At 51.4% G+C, this 15,088-nt stretch overlaps 1 protein-coding gene across 1 annotated transcript; it reads left to right on the top strand.

Annotated features, from left to right (window-relative positions):
• Nucleotides 1-2,618: 2,618 nt before the first annotated feature.
• On the top strand, nucleotides 2,619-14,779 carry CD40 (CD40 molecule). Its single transcript, XM_047770969.1, has 9 exons — nucleotides 2,619-2,750; nucleotides 6,719-6,797; nucleotides 7,111-7,236; nucleotides 7,516-7,662; nucleotides 8,004-8,097; nucleotides 10,850-10,911; nucleotides 13,402-13,488; nucleotides 13,620-13,648; nucleotides 14,187-14,779. The coding sequence occupies exons 1-9, from the start codon at nucleotides 2,700-2,702 to the stop codon at nucleotides 14,346-14,348; spliced, it is 837 nt and encodes a 278-aa protein (XP_047626925.1). The 5' UTR covers nucleotides 2,619-2,699; the 3' UTR covers nucleotides 14,349-14,779.
• The last annotated feature ends 309 nt before the right edge of the window (nucleotides 14,780-15,088 follow it).

The following is a 15,088-nucleotide window of genomic DNA, read 5'->3' as shown; positions in this document are numbered from 1 at the left end:
TGCCGGCAGTGCTGCAGACTTGACCTGCAAGGCACACTTCTCACCCATTCACCTGGCCCTGTGACCTTCCTCCAAAGGGCTTTTCTTCTGTGACTCCAAAATCCTGGGTCCCCATTCTTTGGAATGTCCTTTGCCCTATTCCCATGATTAAGCCGTTCACAGTTCCACCCTTTGATGGTATCTGACATGTTGCCACCCTCCCCATAAGCATCTCCTCCCTTTCCTCCTCCAGCATCCTCTCCCCGGCCCAAAGAGATGCAATGCCTTCTCTGGGCCTATGCCCGCCAGCCCGTGTGTCTCCTCGGGATATTCACATACTAAAATATCTTCCCTTTATCTCATCCAGTCTTCGCCCCATGGGGCAACCCGAAGGCTACTATTTATTCTTTCACACATTAATTTAAGCTGCTTTAATTGCTGCTATGATATGTTTTATATAATATAATTAATGTTTTAATTCTGTGTACTTGCTTCCCAAGGCAGTTTTGTGAAGGGCCCAATTTTAGAATCAAGCAAATAAAGAATAAGTAATGGCTGAATTTATGAGAGTAACGCCCCCCACTTCCCCCCTAGGAATTAAAACTCTGCTTGTGTTTTCAAAGTGGGTTAAAAAAGGAAAAGATATTTTAAGGTTCTCTTCATCCCAGGCATGCTTATGTGGCTTTCACGAAGCCCCCTGGTCCCTAATTTCAAGTGTTCCTAGACTACTGGTGTCTGATCACCCACGTGAGGTCTGTGTTGAGGCTACTAGCTTTGTACCTGCTTCCCAATGGAGTCTGTGCCTAGAATGAGAAGTTACTGAACCTACTCATTTATTCATTCAGCAGATGTGTATTGGTGCCCAGGACTGGGATAGATTTTGTCCTGCCCTCAAAGAGCTCGAAGTCAAATGGGGCCAGGCAGATGGGGTGACAGTCCAGCAGGCTAATGCTGTGAGTGCACAGTAGGGGGCAGGGGCTAAGCGGGGGTAGAATATCTACCTCTGTCTCAGGCAGGGAGTTAAGAGGAGGTGAAATTTAAAGGGGTTCCAGGAAGGGAGAAGGAAAGAAGGCAACAGCAAGACACAGTAAGAAAAAAAATTGTGTGTTTGGAAAATGGGGAGAAGGAGAGTATGGCTGAAGCCAGTGTGCATGGGAGGACATGGCAGGGTGTGAGTGTGGGGAGAGAGGGTGAGGCTGAGTGGAGACTGGCCACACTGTGTCAGGAGGAGTTTGGAGTATCCTGAGGGCATAGGAGAATGCAAAGAGGTTTCTAAGGTTTGAAGTGCCTCATCAGACCAGATCTTACAAATAGGGCTGCAACGGTGCTACCAGAGAGAGAGAGAGAGAGAGAGAGAGAGAGAGAGAGAGAGAGAGAGAGAGAGAGAGAGAGAGAGGGAGAGGGGCAGGCAAGAAGGGGGAAGAGGGAGGGAGAGGTAGAAAGAGAGGGAGGAGAGCTGTCTGGAACATAGTAGAAGCTGAACAAATGCTTACTGAATGAATGAGGCTGCTGGGACAGCAGGGGTGAAAGATGCTGCCTCAGAATTCTGGTAATAGCAAAGGGGATAGAAAAGAAGGGATGGATTCCAGAGGTAGAATCTACACATCTGCAAATGTGCCCTTTGCAGTAGCAGCCCTCTCCTCTTCCATCCTCTCTGGTCCTGTGTAGTGTGTTCTTTTGGCCCGGCCCAGAAATTCAAAGCTTGGACGGCCACCACCCCAAATGCTATCTCGTTCAAACTCCTCAGGTTTCATTGAAGAAAGCTGAGGCTCAAGGAACTGCATCCCATCAGAGGCAGAGCCTAGACCAGAACCCAGGTGTTTCCTGCTGCAGAGCAGAGTGAGTTAACACTGGTTCAAGAAACGGCTTGGAAAGCCTGAACCAGGGAAATAACAGGTACAAGGGTGTACGTGTTTCTGCAGAACTAGGGGATCCTCAGTCTTCTAAGATTCTCAAAGGGTCCTACCATCCTACAGAAGGCTGGTCTACTCTAAGAGACTGTCTCCAGACGGCAGATGGGAACTGGGAGGGAATAGACTCTGATAGGGATTGCATGGATGGATGGATGGATGGATGGGGAGGCTGGGACGCTGAGCCCACGCGAGGGAATTTCCTTTGAAAGACAGTGAAACTGTAAGCTGGGAAACTCTTTTCCTTGAAATGCCTCCCCAGTCCTCCTCCCACGCCCCAGCTGTGGCCTTCCCGTTTTCTGGGAACTTCCTCAGGCCTCTCCATCCACGCCGTGGGGGACGTTTTTCGGTTCTGTCGGGATTGCCAGAGGCGGCGGGGAAGAACCGCGGGGAGTTTTCCCAACACCCGGAGGGATCTCTCTTCCCTCCCCTCGGCACCCCCCCCCCCCCAGCTCCGCCCAGGAAGCAGGCTGCCTCCTAGCTCATCTAAGCTTGGCCTTCGTAGTCCCAGGGGGGCGAGGAGCCCCAAGAAGGGGCTTTTCCTGGACCATACGTCCCCCTTCTCCCCCTCAACTCCCGCCAAAGCGCGTCCCTAAACTCCCAAGGGAATTAGACCACTTGGGAATGTCCTAGGGGAAATCCCGGGGAGGGGCAAGGCCGGGAACTCCGCCCCCCCGCCAGGGAGGCTGGCCGCGATTGGTCCCCGGAGACCCCGCCCCTTTCCTGGGAGGTCCGTGGGCTGGGACGGGGGAACTGGTAGAGGCCCAGTCCCCGCGGCCTCTGCTCCGGCTGCCTGGTTTACGCCTCGCCATGGTTCGTCTGCCTCTGAAGTGTCTCCTCTGGGGCTGCTTTTTGACCGCCGTAAGTTGAATTTCTGTTCCAACCAGAGGCGGGAATTTGAGGTTTGAGAGTAGGGAATGGGAAGAGAAGCGAGACTTTGCGGAGGGGAACTTCCTAGCTGATTTGGGGCGTGCGGGGCAGCTGGGTGGAAGCTGGGTAAGGTACACGGGGTCCTGGCTGAATGGGGTGGGCTGCCTCTCTCTCCTCCCAGGCAGAGGGGTCTCAGGTAGCCCACAGAGGGCGCATGGTGGGGTCACTGTAGGAAACTTGCTTAGCCGGCGGCGATGGGGCTGCGGTTTGGGGAACCTGAAGCTTTATCTGGTCAGACTAGAGTCCTGGAGTAGGGGTCTGCCGGGGGCTGGCCACAACGAGACACGACACCGCCACACGAGACACAGGACGGGTTTCCGAAGTGGGGAGGGAGCCCAGCCAAGGGAAGGGATTGGTCTGGCCAGTTTCCTGTCTCTTTCCCATTGTGGACAGATGCCAGCCTCTGTGAGTGGTTATCACCTCCTGGCCAGCTGGGGCTGCCTTCTTTTAGGACATCTTGTGGGAACAAGGGATGAATGCAGAGGCCCAGGTGCTTCTTTGAGAAGCCTAGGAGCTTTTAACACTCCCACCTCCAGCCCCAAATCCTGAGTGATCTGACTTAGGAGGGATATCTAAGGCTGTGTTTCTGCCTCCTGAGTTTAAGATGCAATAGGGCACTCTCTGGGGGAAATGAACAGTTTATGGGAACACGGAAGGGTTAGAAGCCCAGTGGGGGTTTCTCTATGCACCAGAAAGGCTCGGATATGCCCAACCAAGCATGTCTCCGGAATTTTCAGAGGCCCACACTTGACTCGCTTTTAGTTTAAATGTATTTTTGTAGTTCCTCATTCTGGAGGCCGGGAATCCCCCCAGTACCTGACACTCTCATTCCAGCCCCTTCGGTCTCCCCCTAACTTTCAAGGGCTGTAGTTTCTGGCATGAAGGCAGAACAGGAATGACCCATGAAGTAGGGGGTTGGCAGCCAGGGAAGAGAGGGGAGGCTGCTTTGGTCTCAGTGCTTTCATGTTCACTCTAAGCAATGGCTCTCAGGGAGAAAGGAGGCAGGAAGAGGGCTCATGGAGAAGAAGCGGAGGAAACGCCGGGGGAGATAGGATGAAGCGTGGTCTGGGCTTCTCAAGAGCAAACTCCCAGTTATAGCTCCAGGTTGAGATGAAGCTCAGCAATAGCTGGAGCTATTTATGGAGCGTTTCCTGGGTGTCAGGCTCTGAGCAAAATGCTTTACTCTCTGTCTGACTTCTTTCAACTCCCCCATTATACAGATGGGTACACTGAGGCTCAGAGAGAGACAGTGTCTTGCCCAAATTCTTATAGCTAGGTGGAACCTGCATGTAAATCTTCATCTGCCTGATTCCTGAGCCTGCCTCTCAGATGGTGAGAGTCTCCAAACCTTGGTCCTGAGCTACTTGGTGTCAGAAGGACTGAAGCTGTGAAGTGGGAACTGGGGATTGACGGATTTTCAGAGGAGGAGCTAAATTTCTCATGTGTTTGAACATGGCATAAAGGGCTTTCATGGTTCTGGGAGCGTGGTGGGAAGGTCCACAGAGTTGCACAGAGAATATATATAGGCTAGCGTGCTGTGATGCGATGGTGGGGGCAGTAGCCTTTTCTGTTTCCTTCCTCATTTGGGGTAAGATGTATTTCCTCAAGTCATTTGCCCACCCAGCTGAATGACATCCACCCAGGAGGCAGGATCCTGTACAACCAGCCAGTTAGCCAGGGTGCTAGGCATCCAAGCGAATACTGGTATATGTATGCTAATTAAAACTGCCATTTAGGAGTTCCCACTGTGGTGCAGTGGGTTAGAGATCCAGCTGCAGCAGCTCAGGTCACTGGGGAGGTGGGGGTTCCATCCCCTGTCCTGCGCAGTAGGTCGCAGCTGCGAGGCAGATTCAATCCCTTGCCCAGGAACTTCCACATGCTGTGGGTCGGCCGTAAAAAACAAAAACAAAAAATAAAAACACCTGCCATTTAATGAACACCTATTATCGTGTTCCAGATCCTATGCCAGGCCATATATATCAATTCTTTCTCATTTTCACAAACCAATCTTTGGGGCGAGTAGTGTTATTCCCATTTGAGAGATGTAGAAACTGAAGCCAAGAGAGGCAAAATAAATGTTGCAAAGTCATGATTGGAGCCTTAAGCTGCTTAACTGTTACAACTGCTCTTTTCACTGGCTATTCCCAAAGCCTGGGCTGATTTTAGGGAGCACGTGGACAGAGAACTGACAACACAGATTCACTTTACAGTTCTGTTTAAAATCCTTTTCAGTTTTTCAAGGAGGAAGTCTTTGGAGCTAGAATATGGTTAATACCTTTCAAATGCCTACTAATCTTCCTTCTTAAACAAAAATCAGGAGCAGGCCTAGGTGGAAGGGTGTCAGCAGGCAAAGGAACTAGTGGGGGTTTAATGGCATTGTTTCGTTTCTGTTGAATTTATTTTTAGGGTTGCCTTTTACTTATGAGAAGTGATACTGGTTTTTCTCTTGTGGCAATGATATGAGGTTTACATTAAAAATAAATGTATTTAGGGAGTTCCTGTCATGGCACAGTGGAAACATATCCAACTAGGAACCATGAGGTTGCAGGTTTGATCCTTGTCCTCACTCAGTGGGTTAAGGATCCGGCGTTGCCATCAGCTGTGGTGTAGGTCGCAGATGCAGCTCGGATCCCGCATTGCTGTGGCTGTGGTGTAGGCCGGCAGCTGTAGCTCCGATTGGACCCCTAGCCTTGGAACCCCCATGTGCCGCAGGTGTGGCCCTAAAAAGACAAAAAACAAAAAGAAAAGGAATGTGTTTAATTTAACAAGAAGTAATTAATAGCATGGGTGGTACCAGGGTATAGTAAAAAACATTAGTGCAGGTGAGACCCGAGTTGATGGAGAGAGGGAGTATTGAGACCCAAGTTCTCATTCAGATTCTATCACTGTGCGACCTCAGGCAAATGACCCAGCCTCCCTGGTCCTTATTCTCATCTTTATTATTATTATTATTATTATTATTTTGGTCTTTTTAGGGCCGCACCTGCGGCACATGGAGGCTCCCAGGCTAGGGGTCAAATTGGAGCTATAGCTGCTGCCTACACCACAGCCACAGCAACACCAGATCCGAGCCACATCTTCGACCTACACCACAGCTCGCGGCAATACCAGATCCTTAACCCACTGAGTGAGGCCAGGGATCAAACTTGCGTCCTTGTGGAGGCGAGTCGGATTCGTTTCTGCTGTGCCACGACGGGAACTCCTTCGTTACCACTACCACTACTAGTATTACTATTACTGGTCGTGCCCACAGTATGGGGAAGTTCCTGGGCCAGGGATCGACCCAGAGCTACAGCAGTGACAACACCGAATCCTTAACTGTGAGGCCACCAGGGAACTCCCTCTCCTCTTAAGTAAAGTGGGAGAGTTGGATTTTGTCCTTCTGCCTTCACAGCCCTGGTACTTCATGAGGGAGGGGTTAGATGATCAGATGATGAGGGGTTGGAGGGAGAAAACATGGTGTGGCTTGGAGACGGGGAGGGGATGGGGAACAAAAGAATAGAAGGAAGAGGCCAGGTGCTAAATATAGCCCCAATCGGGACTAGGACCAGCTGGAGCCAGCCAAGCTCCAGGGGAGGGGCTGGAGTCCTCATGTGCTTTTGGCTCTTTGGGTAGAGGAAAGACCCAGGAGTCAAGCCAAAAGGAAGATCTGTTTAGTTCAGTGAATAGTGTGAGGTTCCAGCGCAATTACCTTGTAAAATACCAGAATGACTCTCTGGGTGCCTTTGCCATCACACCAGTTGGCAGAGTGGTTAAAAACAAAACTCACCAAATAATATGCAGGCCTCCCTTGCCTGCTGTGACTTGGACTTCAGTTCTAACCTCTTGCCTCTTCCTGCCAAGGAGGCTACTGCAGAGATCTCAAGACCCCTTCAAATTGCCCCTGATTCTGCTTTTAGGTCCACCCAGAACCACCCACTTCATGCAAAGAAAACCAATACCCAACAAACAGCCGGTGCTGTAATTTGTGCCCGCCAGGTGAGAGAGATGCTAACCCTCTAGCCCCATAGTGCGACCCCCCCCTTGGTCTGCTGGCAGATGCAGACCCCCTGTGTCAACTGTCAACTTGCGTCCTCGATGACCCCTGGATGGGATGTTCTGGGGCCCTCTCTTTCAGACCCAGCACCAGGGTTCCTGTCTCTTTTATGTCCCCCACCAGACTACGAAGGCTGGAGGGGTCCAAGACTGTCATCTTTGAGTCCCCCTTCCTAAAGCCCAGCCTCACTGTTTTTCGATAAGTGTCTGACTTATAGAGTTGGGTGGAGGTACCTCACTTCCTGCTCTTTTCCAGGACAGAAACTGGTGAACCACTGCACAGAGGTCACCGACACAGAATGCCTTCCTTGCAGTTCCAGCGAATTCCTAGCCACCTGGAATAGAGAGAAACACTGTCATCAGCACAAATACTGCGACCCCAGTGCGTGGGCTGCTGGGGAAGGGGCACTTGGGAGCCAGGTTGATATTCCAGCTCATTCCTGACAGCACAGCCTTTCTGTTTTGTTTTGTTTTGAATAGCCAGGGTCTGTTCTGATTGGGTTGGAGTCTGCGTTGTCCTGGTTGGTACCTAATTTGATTGCCATCCCTTGGCAAGGGTCTAAGAGGAAAAACAAACAGGAAGTGTGAGGAACAGGGACCCCCTGCCACCCCAAGCATGGCCAGCAAGGGGTTCCCATCCTTTCTGCCCATCTCTGCACAGACCTAGGTCTCCAGGTCCAGAGGGAGGGCACCTCGAAAACAGACACCACTTGTGTGTGCAGTGAAGGCCATCACTGTACCAACAGCGCCTGTGAAAGTTGCACCTTGCACAGCTTGTGCTTCCCTGGCCTCGGGGTCAAGCAGATGGGTAAGTGTCCTGTCTGGGAATCAGCTGTAGAGGCAGGCTCAGAGAGGAGGCAAGGGCCAAAGGAGAGGGGCTTGGCAGTGGGCACTCAGCCCTGGAGGTGGAGGGACCTGTCCCCATGGGTAGCTTCACTAGAGTGGGTGGGAACGGCAACCTTTTCCTTCCACCTCCTGCCATGGCGATCTGCCTCGGGAGGGCAGTGGGAGAAGCCTTCCTGGGGACTGCCTGATGGGGGGAAAGGTGCTTCAAGCAGGCTGCTCTTCCTATCCTGCCTGTCCATTGGTTCCCTTGAGAGCCAGACAGGTGGTCCACCATGATGCTTAATGCTTCCTCTTCCCTCCCAGCGACAGAGGTTTCTGATACTATCTGTGAACCCTGCCCAGTTGGCTTCTTCTCCAATGTATCATCTGCTTCAGAAAAGTGTCAGCCTTGGACAAGGTATAAGGACACATCCCTTGTATTTCCTGCCCCAAGGGGCACCAGGGACCTCCATTCTATCTGGCCACCTTTCTGCTCCCCATGGCCATGCACACTCATACACCTGTAGAACTTCTAGAGTGACCTCCTGGCCTAGCAAACGGACACCTTTCCAGCATTTATTTTTTTCCCCCTGTCTTTTTAGGGCTGCACCTGCAGTATACGGAGGTTCCTAGGCTTGGGGTCAAATCGGAGCGGCAGCTGCTGCCCTATACCACAGCAATGCCAGATTCGAGCCATGTCTGCGACCTACACTACAGCTGATGGCAACGCTGAATCCTTAGCCCACTAAGTGAGGTCAGGGATCGAACCTGTGTTCTCATGGATACTAGTCAGATTTGTTTCCACTGAGCCACAACGGCAACTCCAACACTTTTCAGCAGGTCTTGCCTGTTCTCTCTTGGTGGGAAGAGATACTGCAGATCGCTGATCTTCAGTGAAAGGCTCCCTTCTTGGGGGCATGTGACATCCCTCCTCTTTCCTTGTACCCCCTCCTCTGCTCCCCATCCCTCCTCCTCAGCTGGTTTTCTAGGCTTTTGTTTTAGGCTCTTTCAGCCCATCCCTTTGCCCGCCTCCCCTGGGCCATCTCATCAACATCCATGGCTTCAGCCACCATCTCCCTCAGGTGGTTCCCAGTCAACGTCCATCTAGGTTTGTCTCCTGGGTCCCAGACTGTTGTATCTAACTGCCAAGGGTACACCTCCACGCAGGTGACCCACAGGCACGTGCCAGCTCCCCTCCCCCCTGTGTAACATGCTGGCATGCCTCCTTACCTGCCTCCCTGCCTCTGCTCTCTCTTCCTCAGCTGCTCCCCCATCCTTGTGCCAAGTTCGGGTCATGGCACTCCCTATATAATATGCTTCATGGCTCCCTGTGCCTTTTAGGGTGAAACTCAGACTCCTGTGCATGGCCTCTGACCTTCCAGCTCCGTTTCCTGACCTCTTCCCACATCATGCCGGCAACCCCCTCAACACACTGTCTGTTCTGTTCTATCATACTCTTCTGCCTGGCATACTCTTCAACACATGCCTGATTAACTTTTTGCATTTAATTTGAAAAAAATGAATAAGACAGATGTGAGGGCAGAAGGCACAAAAGGGCCTATAGTAATATGGTCCCTTTCACCCTGTCCATCAGCCATCTAGCAGCCACTGGACCATGTGTATCCTTCCAGAAATTCTATGCACAAATAAATGCTCACACATGCAAATATATTTTTCACACAAGTGGTAGCCTCCCATTATACTTTGCTATTTCTTTACTGTCTGCCTTTCTCCAGTAGATTGCAAACTCCTTTAATATAGAGACTTGACCTTTTTTTCTTCCGTGGAGGTATCCCTTATGCCTCGAATAGTGCCTGATGCATAGTCGGTGCTTAATAAATCTTCGCTGATGAATGTTGAATGAGACAGGGCGGTACCTCGGGGCACTCAGAGCACTGGGTTCCAAACTCACTCAGCTTAGAAAGGGGGCAACCCCGTGGAAGTATGTGGCCCTCATTGGAGCCTTAGTGTCCTCATTTGGAAAATGGGAATGACCTTCATGTCACAAGGCTCGAGGAAGATATGGAAACATGCTTTGCAAACTCTTAAGCACGCTTCTTGTGTATGTGCTTTCTCTGCAGCTTCTTTCTCTTTTTCCTGCTTTCGATGTTTCTTTCTTTGCAATGTCCTTCTCTGTCCATCCCTTCCCATTCCTCCTGGGACCACCCTGACCCTAGTCTTCGTCTCATGTTTGGACTCCAGTCATGGCCTCCTAGCTGATCGATTTTCCTGTGATTTTTTAATATAGGCTAATTCATATTAGCCTCTATTATAAAGCTTGGCACACATCAGAGACTCATCAAAGAGCTCCTGGTAGCTCTTTGACCAACTGAGTCCCCTCCCAACTTAAGTCATCCGATTGGATGCTGCTGTGACCCACCAGCTGAATCCAGTTGAAATCTTCATGGCTGATGATCAGTGATCTGGCTCCAAAGACCCAGTTTCCCATAGTTTCCTTATGCCATCTGGCACGCCACCTACCCATCCTTTGTGTTGTGTTGTCCTGCTTAAACAGAATATACTGATGCTCTAAACTGTATATCCCTCAGGCCATACTTCTGCAGGGGAGTCTTTCTGGATGACCCTTAAACCAGAAATTCTCAACCAAGTAGTTTTGTTCCCCCAGGGACATTTGACAATATCTGGAGACATCTGGGTTGTCACGACTTGCGGCGGCGGGGGGTGGGGGGGGAAGGGGGAGGGGGAATGCTACTAGCATCTAGTGGGTAGAGGCCAGGGGAGCTGCTAAACATCCTACAGCATTCAGGGCATTTCCCCACCAGAGGAGAAGAATCATGTGGCCTCAAAATGTCAGAAGCGCCGAGCTCGAGACACCCCCACCATCTCTCTATTCCAGTCACTATGGATTCTGATTCCTCTGAATGCTTCCCAGTTCACGTTAGCCTATATCACAAAGCTTGGCACACACCAGAGATTCGCCTATGATTACGCCTTTAAGATGTGCAATAATCTCTTCTCTGCACTCTCAAGTCCCTAAGAACAGAGTCGGTGTCTTTCCTGTAATAACTAGCCCGGGAGGGTATGCATAATATGTGCTCAGTGGGCCTGGACTTGCTGGTTGCTGACTGTCTCCCTCTGGGGATGGAAATCTCATGACTGGGGAAACTTAATCTCCCTTTCTGTGTGTGTGTGCCCGTGTCTGTACACAGCTGCGAGAGCAAAGGCCTGGTGGAACAACGTGCGGGGACTAACAAGACCGATGTTGTCTGTGGTAAGTCCCAGAGAATGGGCCCTAGCAGCAGGCTAGGAGGATGGGGAACTGAGGGGGTGATGAGGGGGGGGTCCCCTGGAAGCACTGGTAGGGAAAGAGGGAGGGGAGGTGAAGCGAGTGGAGGAGGCGGTTTGGAATTGTGGTGGCCCAGCTCTGCCACTTTATCTGTGGAGCCTGGGCAAGTCACCTTCCCTCTCTGCACCTCAGTTTCTTCATCTGTAAAATGGGATACTACCACCTCCCTTAAGGGTTGGTGCAACAGTCTAGCGTGGGTTCTTGCCCTCTCATCACTCTTCTGCCGCCCTGCATAGTGAGGACCAGTATGGTATAACACTGTTCCCTCTTGGGGCCTTTTTTTGTTTGTTTTGTTTTGTTTTTTAGGGCCGCACCCGTGGCATATGGAGGTTCCTAGGCTAGAGGTCTAATCGGAGCTGCAGCTGCCCACCTATGCCACAGCCACAGCCACATCAACGAGGGATCTGAGACGCATCTGCGACCTACACCACAGCTCCTGGCAATGCCCGGTCCCTGACCCACTGAGTGAGGCCAGGGATCAAACCTGCAACCTCATAGATACTAGTTGGATTCATTTTGGCTGCACCATGACGGGAATTCCTCGGGGCCTCTGTTTTGATTTTTGAGTGAGGAAGCTGGCCTGTAGCACTGATCGCAGACTCAAAGCACTACAGGGGGAAAAAAAAAACTACAGGGATTAGTCAGGATCATGTTCATGAGTGAAAAAGGTCAGGGCAGAAAGAATACACCCTCTGCGCTTTTTCGTAAAATTCGCTTTTCTCTCCATGGGCCTGGGACTAGAGTGAAGAGAGGCACTCACCTTGGTCACAGTATTTAGGGGCTTGCCAGAAAAATGCAGTAATTAAGACAAAATGCAATATATACTCTTTTGGCCATGCCTGTGACATGTGAAAGTTCCCAGGCCAGGGACCAAACCTGTGCCATTAGCAGTGGCCTGAGCTGCGGCATTGACAATGCCAGATCCTTAAACCACTGCACCACAAGGGAACGCTTCAATATTTTTTAAAAAATCAAAGTTAATGCAAAATCCATAATGAACAAAGTAGCAACACTGTAAATAAAGACAACATGCAACTCTACACTTGTTCAACCTTGCCTCACCTGCCTCACCCTAATCCTGGCCCTGGTTCCAATAAAACTTTATTTAAAAAACAGGCAGCTGACCTGTGGGCCAGAGTTCATGGACATGATTTTTCGAAACACGACACTAAAGTATTATCTAGTTCTCTTGTGGCTCAGCAGGTTAAGGATCCAGCATTGTCACTGCAGTGGCTCGGCTCGCTGCTGTGATGCAGGTTCACTCCCTGGCCCAGGAACTTCCACATGCTGCAAGTGTGGCCCCCCAAATCATTATCATAATTACTGAGTTTGTTTAGTGTCCCCTTAAATTTTGTCCCAATACGAGTACATCACTTGCCTTAGTCCTAGTCCCCACCCTGCCTCTTGGTCGTTCTTTCATTTTCCCATTTAGAATAGAGGTCGGGTACAAGAAATGCTTTCCATTTCCCTGCATTCTTCTCTATCAAGGCAATGGTGCGGACCTAAGTGATGCTGCACCTCGGTGTTAGGAAAAGAGCTGGGGTGGGGGGTGGGGAGTGTGCTCTCACTCAGGTCTGGCCAGTGGGTGCCAGGGGTGCCCCCTGGGGCTGCATCTTCCAAATTTCTAAGAGAAATCAGATATCCAGGTTTTAAATATGCAGTCTCCCAATGAAAAAATGTTGGCAGGAGTTCCTGTCGTGGCTTCATGGTTAACAAATCCGACTAGCATCCAGGAAGACGCGGGTTCGATCCCTGGCCTCGCTCAGTGGGTTAAGAATCCGGCATTGCCATAAGCTGTGGTGTAGGTTGCAGACGCGGCTCGGCTCTCACATTGCTGTGGCTCTGGCGTAGGCCGGAGGCTATAGCTCTGATTCAACCCCTAGCCTGGAAACCTCCATATGCCACGGGTGTGGCCCTAAAAAGACAAAAAAAAGGAGTTCCTGTCGTGGCGCAGTGGTTAACGAATCCGACTAGGAACCATGAGGTTGCGGGTTCGGTCCCTGCCCTTGCTCAGTGGGTTAACGATCCGGCGTTGCCGTGAGCTGTGGTGTAGGTTGCAGATGCGGCTCGGATCCCGCGTTGCTGTGGCTCTGGCGTAGGCCGGTGGCTACAGCTCCGATTCAACCCCTGGCCTGGGAACCTCCATATGCCGCGGGAGCGGCCCAAGAAATAGCAACAACAACAACAACAACAAAAAGACAAAAAAAAAAGACAAAAAAAATGTTGGCAAATATTAAGAAAAAACAGCATGCCAGTCACACTAAAGACATCTACTGTCTACGTTTTGCCAGGGGCCACCTGTTTGAACCCTGTGATATAGATGAGCTTAGACACGGAAGGACTTGAGAGTCCAGCAGGGCGCAGCGGCTTTGGGCAGGGGGTGGGGAGCCATTGCTGAAGTCTCCATTTCTCCAGGTTTCCAGAATCGGATGAGAGCCCTGGTGGTTATCCCCATCACGCTGGGGATCCTGTTTGCCGTCCTGTTGGTATTTCTCTGTATCAGTGAGTCCCCAGGCGGGCAGGTGCTGGGGGAGGAGGGAGCAGAAGGTACCGTAGAACCGGCCACCTGTTTCCTGATCTGGCCTCACAGACTCCCCACTCCACTTTCTCTCTCCCCACCCCCTTCTCTCTAGGAAAGGTGACCAAGGAGCAGGAGACTAAGGTAAGTCACCCCAGGGAACGGGCTTGGTTTGGGCACACCGGAAAGAAAGACTGACTCCTTGTTGTCTGTATGGCAGCGAAACTGATTCAGGGTCTGTTCCTGCAGCCAGTCGGGTGGCAGCAGAATTGACTACTCATCCCCTCCCCGCTGCTCCAGGGCTCCTCCCTTGCACTCCCTCAGCACCAGCTTTGTCATCTCCCCAGCTCACCTTCCCACGGGGCTGTCCCTGCCCCACTGGCAAAGTCTGACATGTGCTGTTCCCCCATTCGATACATGTGAGAACCTCATCTTTGGGGCCTTGCTGTGGGGTCCATAGGTGGGTGCTGGACGGACAGCTCCTTGAACCCACTGGCTCTGGCTACCAAAGCTTCCTGACACCCTCGGTATGGCCAGCAGGGGGCAGGAGGTACCCGTTTAATCGACTGGCACTGACCCTCCTTTTGTGAAAGGGGAAGGGGCTTGGGGCCAGGGGTGGGATCGCTTCCAGGGAAGGGCTCAGAGATGTTGCTAGAGGTAACCCCCAGCCTTGTCTCCCCAGGCCCTGCACCCTAAGACTGAAAGGCAGGATCCCGTGGAGACGATTGATCTGGAAGATTTTCCCGACTCCACCGCTCCGGTGCAGGAGACCTTACATTGGTGCCAGCCCGTCACCCAGGAGGATGGCAAAGAGAGCCGCATCTCCGTGCAGGAGCGAGAGTGAGGCTGTGCATGGCCAGGAGCGTGGAGGCACGGGCACAGGGGCATGTGACTGGAGAGCCCGGGGCAGCTGCTGCTGCTGTGGCGGTGGTGAGAGGGTGGTGCTGGGCACAGCCCCCTCTGCCTGCACCCCTGCAGTCCAGATACAGTCCACCTCGAGGAGCTTCTCACCCCAGCCCTGGAGCCCATTCAATCTCAGTTTGCTTTTAAAGATGGAGACAAAACTTTGGGGAGTCACAGCCACAGTAATAACCACCAGAGCTTCCAACCCAGAGGTTCAGTACCTGCAGATGCAGTGGATGGCGTCTAGGAGCCCAGGAGGCATATATATGACTGTCCACTACTGCATTGTTCGTGACAGTGAGTGACTGGAAACTGCTTAACTGTCCATCAGCAGGGGGACTGGCTAAATAAAATTGTAACATGTTTATGCAACAGGATCTCAATAACACTGTCATGGGGGAAAAAGCAGGTTTCGGAATGGTGGGCACAGAAACTTTCTTTTAAAACACGTAACCCCAAATAATACATCCTTTACGGATGTGTGTATAAACATAGTACATTTATAGATGTAGGTATGATGGGGTGCTGGCGGGGTTTCTGGGAGAATGCACAGAACACGCACAGCTCAAAGAATTGTAACATCTTGGATGAGGAAGACGGGTCCGGGGGAGGGTTGGTTAAAGAAAGATCTGACTTTCCCATAATGCTTCATTTTTTTTCCCCTAAAAGGAGGGTGAATTC

Source organism: Phacochoerus africanus, chromosome 3 (assembly GCF_016906955.1).
Source record: "Phacochoerus africanus isolate WHEZ1 chromosome 3, ROS_Pafr_v1, whole genome shotgun sequence".
Classification (NCBI taxonomy): Eukaryota; Metazoa; Chordata; class Mammalia; order Artiodactyla; family Suidae; genus Phacochoerus; species Phacochoerus africanus.
The sequence above is the reverse complement of the archived record's forward strand: the minus strand, read 5'-3'. Positions and strand labels throughout refer to the sequence as shown.